Source organism: Micropterus dolomieu, linkage group LG13 (assembly GCF_021292245.1).
Source record: "Micropterus dolomieu isolate WLL.071019.BEF.003 ecotype Adirondacks linkage group LG13, ASM2129224v1, whole genome shotgun sequence".
In the NCBI taxonomy this organism is placed as follows: domain Eukaryota; kingdom Metazoa; phylum Chordata; class Actinopteri; order Centrarchiformes; family Centrarchidae; genus Micropterus; species Micropterus dolomieu.
Window position 1 is genome coordinate 8500597 of NC_060162.1, and position 11878 is coordinate 8512474.

Genomic DNA, 11878 nt, shown 5'->3' on the forward strand with positions numbered 1-11878 from the left:
TCTCAAAAACTGTTGGACAGAATATGTAGATTGTTACAAAATGTTGTACAAACATTTGTGGTCAACGCTTTTAATGGGAGAACATGTAAACTGGCTGCAATTAGCACTTGCTTAAATCCAAGACTATGCTGTGAGGCAGAAGTACTGAGCCAAGGAGAGACATAATGAAAAAAATATACCAAATAAATGAAATATATGCATTGTATTACAAATTTACAGATGTAAAAATATATATAATATAAGGATATTTAGAACATGAAACATGTCAGAAGGATATGAGAAAAATAACATCAATTTAGAGTATAATTTAGTATGTGGTGGACTGAAGGACCTCTTAGATCAGACACCCCAGGGATACTGACTGAGAGAGCAGAGCAGGATAAGAGGACATGTCTTTACAATTCAAGATCTATTTGTTGTACAGTGGGGGACCACGAGTCCACGTCTGATGTCTCTCAGCAAGTGAACATCAAGCTTGCAAGTCAGTCTCTCAGAACTGTTTCAGCAAATATAGTACGCACTAGTAAATGGAAAGCTTTTATATTTCCTTCCATATTGTGTTAAATTATTATACACAAGTTATGCAAATGAAAGAGCATCCTTGCTATTTATCCAAACTCAACACGCATCTACGGCTGTTTATGATTTGGTACAAAGTCAGTCACTGAGTGAATAGGCATGAATGTTAATGCATGTCACAAGTCTTGCTTTAGATGGAAGGTAACCGATTCAATTGTCTTTCAAGGAGAGTGACTTTAGAACGGTAGCACACTGTCTGACACAGTGACAGTACCAGCTGTTTTTTTTCTGTGCCAAAACTGTTTCAGTGGGGACATTTATTAATGATGATGGGACACCCCAGGCACTTTCCAAAACCAAAGGGAAGTGCACACAGGGATAAATCAAAAAAGATGTAAGAGCTGCTATCTGACAGCAGAACCTGGTTCACTAAAATAGACACTCTGACTAACAGTACTATATTTCCCTTTGGATTATTTCATTATTTGAGCAACCTAACATAAGCTGCCACCTCACTAAAACCTTAACCTGTAGCTGTAGATGAGCAATATGCTGGAAAACCTGTTTTTTAAATTCATGCAAACATACATACATTTGCACAGAAAGGCCGAGAAAGAGAGAGAGAGAGGGAGTGAAAGACCCGCAGAGACACATCCACCTTGCAAGATACCATAAATTATCCAAGGCCCTGTCTGATTGGCTAAGCAAGCAATCTCAACTGGATGGGCTGAGATCTTGTTGCCACGGCAACAGGGGGAACCTCCCTGTCCTAGCCCTATTTTCTCTGTAGTGTGTCTATCTTAGGAGTTAATTTAAGAAGCACCTTAATCATTGTCTTGTTTTTTTATCAATTTACATTCAATTCACCTCTCAAAATGGCTGCAAGTTTAGCAATTATGTTTGCACATAAGTCTACTCACTGCCAGCAGATCACACCAAGGAAACAAGGAAAACATGCATATGATAAACAACGTAATAAGACTTAACTTCACACTATCAGAGTTCTGATACTATAGAAATATTCAATGTAGCTACAAGGAGTCAGGTTTTATCTACAAAGTATTTCAATATAGAGTTGAATTTCAAATGTATGACCACAGCATGACCTTCACAGAGAAAATGCAGCAGAACTCCTTAATAATATAAGTCCTCGGTTGTGTAATGCTGTGTAGGTCAATGGGCACACTAACTAGTGGCAGAGTTTGGTCCTAAAAAATTTGGTTTAAAATATGTTACCAAACCATGGCTGTGGTATTTGTAGTCATAATCAGACTTATTCAAAACAATGCATATGTTTTTAACCTTTATTTAGGAAGCCTCTTTAGATTAGAAGAGGTTACATGATCTCTTTTACATGAGAGAACTGTCCAAAATGGCAGTGCAGTAGATCACACACACAGAGTCACATAAAGAATTTCAATAAAGCCATAAAGGATAAAAGTGTGACAATTTAAAACAGTAACATTCTTCATAAAACACGTTTTAGAGTTGGAGGTGGAATGTCTGACACGATGTTTGTCTTGAAAATGTATAATTTACATTTTGTTACTGTTAATGTGCCAGCCAAAATGCTGTTTTATCAACTGTTGGTCCTTAGCCAGATGTTTTATTAGCCATTAAAACAACAATAAAGCACAGAACATGTAAAATTAGAAATGGAGAAATCAAAATATGAAGTAAATGAACAGAACAAGCAACTTAGATGGGTAAGGTAGCACCATGTTAGGACATGTAGCCTACAATGCGGAAATCGTCATATTGTATATGGCCTGTATAATACAACAATACATATTAAGATATGAATGTTCGTCTGTGAAATTTAGCACTGACATTTTCAAGTCCTGAAAAAATAGGTCAGATTATCATTTTTAGCATTTAGCATTAATATTGGCGTCCTTATAATGTGCCTTTACCTGTTCATCTGTTCTTCATTTCAGTGTTTAATTTTCATTGCTCTAAGGGTATCTTCAGTTGGAGCAGACATGACAGCATAACAGAAAATTAATTTATATTAAAAAGCATGAGCAGAAAGGTATAAAAAGATATAAGTGCCAACTTAAAGAGTCAAAAGTGATGGAAGTCTAAGGTAAGGTTAAGCCTGTATTCTAGGGGGGGGATAAAAAAATCTTCACTGAACCAATAAAATATACTGTAGCAAAATGTATGTAATGACAACAATACAACTAAAACTACAAAGGTACACTAATTTCTTGTACTTATTTTATACTGTCTGTGGTTATTTTACGTTATTGTGTTCCAAACTCCCTGACAGCTGCAAACTCATCAGACATGTTTGAAGTACAGTACAACAGCACCACCTGCAGTTTAATAGATAAATACCTCTATGGCTGCTGTGAGTTCTACTGACTTCTACTACTAAGTGTAATAAAATATTGATGACTCTAAACGTTCATAAAATAAATACTTCGAATCATTTATCACCACTGATGAACCCCACAAAGAACATTTTAAAACAGTAGGTGCATGCAGTTCTCGGCCGCTGCCATATTGGATGATACCAACTGGTTAGTGCGTATTACAAAATTCAAACAAATGGCTACTCGCACTTACTCAAGTATTAGAAAATTTACAGTACATTTTAAAATATGATTTACTATTTCGGGCCGTAATTGGCGTTAAAATCTCCTAATCTCCATAATATGTCCACATAAAGTCCTCCAGCATCCCCTTTGTTTTCATTTCCATGGTACAGTCAGTGGACAGTATGGCGCTGGCCAGGATTTCCAAATGTTGTCGGTCGTTACTACGTGAGCCCACCAAAGGGGTGTTTTGTGGTGTTTTACAGCCAGGTTGGATTGAAGGCTGCATAGGAGGTAAAACAAACAAAAGTCCTCAACGTGTGTCCTATCTGACCATTACAACGGGCTGGTTTACAGACAGAGAAGCTAACGTTAGCACCCTGTAAATAGCCCATAACAGTTATGTGTACAAAGGTCCTGATTAGCAACGTTTCTTTAACAGTTCATAAAATTCCACCAAAACTAGGCATAAGTAAAAACTGTCCAGCGAGGCAAAATTAGTATGAGGGCTTTTCAGTGGAGCAAGGTTTTTTTGAGTTGATTTTTGTCTACCCTTACTCTGAAAAACTAATTTCTCTGCAGCTAAGAGGCATCTGTTGTCAGAAGATGTCATCAAACTACAAGATTTCCAGCAAAGGAAGCTGGCTGTGGCTCACCTTGTCACTGGATCACAAGGTAAAGTATTCCTGTCCCTATAAGCTGCAGTTCTACGTCATGTGTTATGATACACAATTGCTCATATTTTCACCTCCTTTTACAGGCAATTATATTGAGCTATTCAGTCAGAAGCTGCAAAGGAATGAGCTGATACTTAGAGATGAACTGAAGCTTCTCCTTCACTTGTGCCAGTCTGCAGATGACATGGTGATAGCCAGAGATGCCATTTATAGGTATAGTTCGTCCGTTATTGACAATATTGTACAGCATAAACCCACTTACCTAAATTAGCCCATTTCAGCACAAAATGTGTTCACATACTCTGCTCTTTCACAAACATTAGCTAGAAGGAAATGAGACCCACTTCACAGAGCAAAAACATATTCACTGTGGCATTGACTATTATTTTGTATCTTAATTATGTATAAATTATCTTTTAATTTGCATTCACACAAGATATCACACAGAGAACCGGAACTTGGTTTCTGGGGAGTTCAAGTTCGGTCCTCTCTTCATGAGACTGTGCTATGAGCTGGGTCTGGAGGACCTGGCTGCTGTTACACTTACAGATAAGGTAAAACATTACATTAACCCAAACCTATTGATAAAGTGCCATAAGGGGGAAAACAAGACAGGGTTGATCATTTTCTTAGAGCCGACTTGAGCTGGTAACATTTCTTCTTACTTGTCTGAACAGAGTATGAGAGGATTTTTCAGTGACGCGACCTCCTTTAACATCGCCATTGACATGTTATTTACAAAAGGCTCTTATGACAGTAAGTGACAGATTACCCTTCACTGTTCAACAGTTTGTTTTTTTCCTGAAATTATTATCAAGTGTATATAATATTCCAAACATTGGCTATTGCAGGTGCCCTGGAGGTACTAAGAACCATGAGGAACCAAAGTGTACCTTTCAACAAAGACACACTGACACTGGCATCTGGCACCTGCTATAAACTGGTAACATTTAATTATGTTTTTTTATTAAACTTATTTTAACATTACAGTCCCAAGAGTTATATTTGTGGAGAGTTAATGTTTTAAGATGACTCTTTGCAGTTAGTTAGTAGTTAATGTTCTGTTTTATGTTGGTCAGAACACAGCAGAGTCCTATAGGATCTGCACCGCTCTGATAGAGGAGGGACAGACCAAAGGGCACTTCATCCCCAGACATGCTTACTGCTTTGCCGTTGCATTAGCACTTCGACAGGTGAATAATATGTCTTCTTTTATTTGTCCAGAAAGATGAGAATATGAAAATGTCATCATTTATCAGTTTTCTCTTTTTATTTTTGTTGCAGAATGACATTGAAAAGGCACAGTCATTGTATTCACAAATAATGAGCACTGACAGCAGATTATGCCAGAATTTGAAGGTATGGGTGCATCATGCGACTGTAGTGTACACTACTTCTTGCTGCTGCTGTTGTTGTTCAATGATTTTTACTTTTATTGTGATTTAGGTTGTCATTCTAGTAATGTCAGGAGCAGTGACAGATGCCATTTCCATCTTGTCTGCAGCCATGTTACCTAAAGGCCCTTCTTTTGTAAAGAGGCCTGAATTTTCTCAGGAGGTGGTAAGTGAAACATCTGACTGTTTGCTCAGTAACACAAATGCTACTTATATTTAGGATAAATACAACTGCAACGGGACAGCTAAGGATGCAGTAATTAAATGGCAAACATATTTTGCAATTAATATTAGTGCTTTCATTCTGGTTTTTATACATTTCTATAGATTTTTTAGAATAAAGGTAAAATTAAAAGGGGTTAGCTTATTCTTTACTGGTACTTTTACTTAGAATTACTGCTATGTACAAGCTATATATATATATATTAGTGTGTTAGTGTGTGTGTGTGTGTGTGTGTGTGTGTGTGTGTGTGTGTGTGTGTGTGTGTGTGTAAATTACTGTAAAATATCTGAAAGAGCTGGCTCGGTGGCCCCTTGTGACCTGTTTCAGGTGGATTTGCTGTGCTTGCGGAGTGAGGGCAGACCGCACATGATGAAGGTGGAACAGATAGTGACTCAGCTTGAGCGAGCCGGTCAGGTGACCCAGCAGACCCTCGATGATATGCTCTGCCACACGCCCACAGGGAAGAGGAAACCAGCGCCTATCATGGAGGAGAGGAGGACCAGCCGAAGGACTCTGAAGCCACTACAGTCCACTCTGCTGTCAGAGTGAGAGACACTGCATGATGTCCCGAAGCCTGCTTTGACTAAAGTATCTGAGGCTGAACGGAATCAGTCAAAAAACACTGACTCGGGCTAGATTTGACTTTGTTACGATTGCTTTATCTACCTCTCCTTAAACACAAACACAAACATCCGTCTGCAGACTGGAAAAGTACAGAAGTAACACCATCTAAATGGGTACGGATCTCCTTGCAAGGTTCTCATATGGATAACGAGTGATTAGGGAAAAATGTGTTGTGTATATAAAGTGATTAAAGATTAATCAGATATTTAATTTGAAAAAGTATTCTTTGTGTTGCTTTGATGTGTGGGGATTCTTCTTTGAAAAACCCAGAGGGTCGGTTTAAAACATACGTTCACAATTAAAAACTAATATTAGCCTCAATACATTTATTGCACAAAATAAGGACTTTTTTGTCCCCCCTCACCTACACTAGAAAGCACATTAGGGAGGGATTTCTTCATGGCCAGTATGAACAAGAGGAATGATTACAGGGACCAGGACCTTAAGTCACACCTGGTTTGTCATTTCTATTCAGATTAAAACGTCGCAATTTCCAAAACTGAAGATTAAAGCCTTCCAATCACAAATATGTGGTAAAATATTAATTACAACCCTAAGTTAGCTCATCGGAACAGTCCTCATGTAGACCACAGACACATCCACGGTGTAAACAATGACGCGCGTCAAATCCCTCCCACAATGCACCGCTTACGTCTACTGAGCAGCCAGGGAGGAGAACAACGGAGCGGCCACTTGAGCCCATACGAACCCGGTGGATAGGGTACAGTTATATAAATGTAAAAGGGGAGTTCAGGACAATATTTATTCATTCATAAGATTACTAGAGAGTTTAGGACGGATGCAGCGGTGATAATCACTCCTAGCGGCAGCTGGTGGCGGTGCTATTTAGCATCAGCTAGCCGGTTAGCTTGTTTTGACTGACGGGTGAAGCTGTGTGAAAAGCTGCTGGTAACATCAGGCAACTGGCACCAACACGGACAGACAAAGAAAAGAAAAATACTTAAAAGTTTAAATTACATCTGGTGTTATCGATAGGGACCGTTGTGTCGTACCAAACAGTTCGTTTGTTCAGACTAGCAAACTTAACTAGCTGTTGTTAAAGGATCTCAGGCTGATATCTGTGAATACTGGCTTTAGGTAGCTTTAGCTAACAGCTAGAAAAATACAATGAGCTCTGAAGAGACTGCAGCGTCAACTAAACCCACTCCGGAGGATGATGGCATGACATGGTGGTACCGATGGCTCTGCAAAATAGCTGGGGTTTTGGGAGGAGTATGTAAGTAGTTGTAAAGTCAATATCGTGTGTCACTTGATAAGTAAATAAATGAAATGCTGACAAACCCAAATCCTGTCATACCTGCATGGATAGTGAATACAATGTTGTGTGCCAGTTTACAATGAGGTTTAGTTGAAGTTAGTGTAATTTGAAAGGCAGGTAAATGCATTGTCTTGTCAGCATACTTGATACCGTTCATTGTGTGGACTCTTTAGCTCTGCATTAATATGAGTATGAGAACTGAGACAGGACATAAAGGGCACCAGATTAGTATTTGGAGAAAAAAAACATGTAAACCTCAGCTGCTCAGCCAGGCCAGACAAAAGCTTTGTCACCGCCTATTGTCCCCTCACTGCAGCAGCCACTGTTGGGCCCCGCCTGTTTGCATGGCTTGCTCATTCCATAGAAGCTTGATACTCCTTAATTACCAACTATATGATATGAACACACACACATAGTCCACAGCACAGGTACTTTGACTCTTTCCCCAAGGAGTTAAGTGTGAGACAAGAGTGATTTTTACTGCTGGCTTTGCAGCTTTCCAGCAGCATTGCAGCCCTCCCTGCCTCTAGTGACACTAGAGTCACAGCGCCTGTATCACATTAACCACCTGGGGCACTGCATATTCTATGGGCTCTGTATTATTAAGGAGGCTGGATGGTCTAAAGGAGCAGGAGATGCTCCAGTGTGGGCTTGTCTGGCCTGATAGCACATATTCCCTCTTTTGAAAGTTTTATTTATTTATTTGAGAGACAACATTTTACTCTCAAATACAAAACGTCATACTTACTATACTGTGCTTGGACTGGCAGTCAAACATTTTTAAGCACTGTATGTTCTAGCTTTTTTTTTGGTTGAATATCAAACAATGTGTCCCTCATATATCCTGCATAATTATAAAAAAAACACTGTTATATTAAGAACGTTTTGTAACTTATTGCGAGGATGCTTTTTGACACCTCCTTTCCTTCTTAGTAGTGAAAACAATACACTTTCATGTGTTGATTGGGGGGTAGGGGAGACTACCTCTGAGATCTTCACAGCTGCATTTTGATTTGTGCAAGAAAAGCACGGGTGTAACTAATTACATTAATGATTGCTCTGTTCTAGAGCTGCAACAATTAATTAATTAATAAATTAGTCGACCAACAGATAATTAATTGGCAGCTATATTGATAATAGTTTGTTTTTTTTACGAAAAACGTAAAATGTTCATTGGTTCCAGCTTCTGTTGTGGTTCCAAACCGGAATATTTGCTGGTTTTCGTAGCCTTCTACAATCATTTTAACAGTTTCAGGTTGCTTGACAAAACGAACCATTTGTCACCTTGGGCTCTGGGGACCTATGGTGGTCACTATTTTCTGATGCTGTACTGACTAAACAATTAATACAGAAAATTATTAAGATTAATAGATCTAATATACTTTTAACATTGTCTCCTACCTCAGCTATTATCTGTAATTGTGTCGTCATTTCTTGTCTTTCCTGTGTACATTTCTTCATCATATAAGGATATGCTGAACTGTCTTGACCTCATGGCATAGGTCACACTAACTCTCAGTCACTATTAAGTACGCTGTGCCCAATTCTCAGCCTGCTGTTTTGTTCCCCTACTTTTCAACATACCTGTTCTGTTTTGGATTCAGTATAAATGTCTACTTTTTATCATCCATAGGCTGTTGTCACTTTTTATTTACCTTTCTCCACACAAAATTTGAAGAGATAAAAATGTAAATTAACAAACCAATATTAAATGGTCAGGCCTAATAGCTTCTGTGTGACCTGCCATGTGTCTGATCTTAATAATAGCAATACAATTTTGCTTTGTCTTTTGTCTTGTCCACACCATGCAGCCTGTGCCATCTCAGGAGTGTGGAACTGTGTCACTGTGAACCCTTTAAACATTGCTGCTGGAGTATGGATGGTGTAAGTCTTTAATACTTGTTACGCTTACTTTAATGCAGCATGCATAAATGAGCTCATTCAAATTCCATGAGATAAGATGTTTTTATATGCTGTTGGGTATACAGGAGCAAGACGACAAACCAACTATAAAACCACTACTTAGACATTGCAGAGTGCTCTATTTTATCATTAAGTCTTTGTTTATTAATTTACGCTTATGTCCTTTTCGCTGTCAGAATACAGTTTCACAATGAAAATGTTGTTTTAAACAGCCTGATGATCATTTATTTGATCGAATAAGACAAAACCTTTGTTCTGTGGCCATTTGGCTGAGGTGTCACTGACACAGTTACCTTTAGTTGTATTTTACTAAACACCAACTGAAAGTCACAACTGAGTGACTCCCGTGCAGATTTACTGTTTTTGTAATCTATGTTGTATCTCGTGCATTATGCACTTGTATTACCTGTTGATTTACACTCTTCGGTTATTGTGTACCGCATTATCTTACATCGATAGTGAGCAGTATCATGTAGGCATGTTGGCACACCCACTGCTTGGGACAGAGGTGTGGAGAGATTCTTGTCGTGGTCATGTTGTGCCAAAAACTAAGAATTGTAAGACTTTAGCACATGCCACAGTAAGGCCAGCTGTGTTATTTTTTCTACCTGGCTAAAATGCTATTTGAAAGCTTAACTGCAATGCTTGCTCAAAATAATGAATTATTAATAAAAGTTATAGTGAAGGCATTCTGCCATTTGTGAGTTAAATGATTCTTAAATGTTTAGTTGATTGATTAAATTTGTTAGACAGAAAATTAATTAGAAAATTTTTTCATAGTTGATCAGCAACAATCTCAAAAATGCACTAGTTGCAGCTTATCATATGTAAGGATTTCCTGCTGGTCTTTGTCATATATGATAGTTAACTAAAACTACTTTTGGGGTTCTGGACTGTTGGGTCTGACAAAACAAGACATGAACACTCACCTTGGATTCTGGGAAATGGTCATTTTAAATTTTTTAGATTATCAGATCATTTGAGACAATAAGCATCAGGTTGAACCAAATTATTGTTGGTTGGTTTCCCTATAAGTAACATTTTCTTGAACAACATGGATAGAAAGCCTTGCTGCCAGGTTTCCTAGCAAAAAAATGCCAATTAATTGGTTCTAGCTTCTGAATTCTGAGAATTAACATCTTTTCTTTCTCTGTGATAATTAACTAAATATGTTTGGGTTTTAGACCGTTAGTCGGACAAAACATGACATGTGAAGTGGGGCTGGGCGAAATGGCCAAAAATGTTATCACGATTAAAAAAAAATTCATTTCATTTGGTATCGCTAATTATCACAATGAATGTCAAATCATTGTTTCTTTCGAGTTTAAAGGCAGCTTTTTGCTCCTGAGTGAAAATTGAAGAAACTAGATAGTTAATTATGTAGTTAAACTTTTCTTTATGATCAGAATGTGACAAACACTTGATGCCAAACAGTGGATCACTTCACAAATCTGAGGTAGAACATTCAAAACTATTATGATAAAACTATTATGGTGGTAATGGGGCAATGGATAAGACACATGCCTTTGGTGTGAGAGACCCGGGGTCGATTCCCACTGTGACCCATCCACCAAATGTGTCCCTGAGCAAGGCACTTAACCTGCTGTTGCTCCAAGGCGTGCGACCTCTGACATGTATAGCAATTGTAAGTCGCTTTGGATGAAAGCGTCAGCTAAATGAGTAAATGTAAATTTTTTTTTCAAAAAATACGATTAGTAAATCTTGTTTCAGTCCCTTTTCCTCAACAAAAAAAATATCGTAATAGAAAAATTAAGTCCTAATTCATTTGTGATTTAAATTAATTAAATCAAACTTTATTGACGATATAATGAACATGTTATATTGTTATTGAGGAAAATGTATATTGTTATTGTTATCATTATTGTTTTATTGCCCAGCCCTAATGTGAAGACCTTGGGCTTTTGTAAATTGTGAAAAACAATTAAGAAAATAGTTGACAGATTAATAAGTAATTACACTAACCAGTTTACTGGAAATATGTTCATGTTGTTTCCATGACTAAACATGTAAGTCTCCAGCCCAATTTGAATGTCTTGAATGATGACAGTGAAAGCACAATGATTGTTTTCTTCCCAGTTGCTGTGTTTAAATTCCTCCAGTCTTCCATTATTTCAGCCAAGGCCGTACCGTATTTGACTGAAAGATGATTCACCGCTGTGTTTGTGTCCTCTCCTCCTGTGTCAAGGTTGAACGCCTTCGTGCTGTTCCTATGTGAAGTCCCATTCTGTTGCCAGTTCATAGAGTTTGCTAATGCGGTAGCAGCCCGTGCAGACAAACTCAAACCTTGGCAGAAAGCCTTCTTCTACTGTGGGTGAGAACAACTTTGCATCATACACTGTTTATGTCATTGGAGACTGTACTTCACTGTGAGAAAAATACAACATTTTAGGAATGAGAATTTCATGATAGTTCTTAACATTGCATAAGCTGTTGGAGACACATTTGGGAATGTGTCTTTTATCTACAGCATGTCCTTAATATGACTTTTGTTTTTGTCTCTTGTTTGGATGTCCCCTCTGTTGCTAATTTTCAGGATGGCCCTGTTTCCCATATTCTTGAGTTTCTCCTTTACAACCTTGTTTGGAAATGCCATCGCCTTTGCTACAGGAGTTCTGTACGGCCTTGCGTCTTTAGGCAAAAAGTAAGATGTCTGTTAGTAGCTAGTAACATGCAATGAC

The 11878-nt window shown here is 38.1% G+C and overlaps 2 protein-coding genes across 3 annotated transcripts in view; both read left to right on the forward strand.

Moving 5' to 3' along the window:
* The first annotated feature begins 3211 nt into the window (after positions 1-3211).
* On the forward strand, positions 3212-6196 carry ptcd2 (pentatricopeptide repeat domain 2). The gene is made up of 10 exons (XM_046067074.1): positions 3212-3353; positions 3642-3734; positions 3820-3949; positions 4173-4290; positions 4414-4492; positions 4588-4679; positions 4816-4929; positions 5021-5095; positions 5183-5296; positions 5681-6196. The coding sequence occupies exons 1-10, from the start codon at positions 3224-3226 to the stop codon at positions 5900-5902; spliced, it is 1167 nt and encodes a 388-aa protein (XP_045923030.1). The 5' UTR covers positions 3212-3223; the 3' UTR covers positions 5903-6196.
* A 386-nt stretch (positions 6197-6582) lies between these two features.
* cacfd1 (calcium channel flower domain containing 1) overlaps positions 6583-11878 on the forward strand; it is a 9620-nt gene continuing 4324 nt past the window's right edge. Inside the window, exons 1-4 of one of the 2 annotated variants that reach the window (XM_046067077.1) lie at positions 6583-7214; positions 9068-9140; positions 11386-11511; positions 11734-11841. In XM_046067077.1, coding sequence (XP_045923033.1) covers positions 7106-7214; positions 9068-9140; positions 11386-11511; positions 11734-11841 — 416 coding nt within the window. In that variant the 5' untranslated portion in view covers positions 6583-7105. Of the gene's footprint in view, positions 7215-9067; positions 9141-11385; positions 11512-11733; positions 11869-11878 lie in introns of both variants that reach the window. The other variant, XM_046067076.1, reaches the window with a different exon arrangement.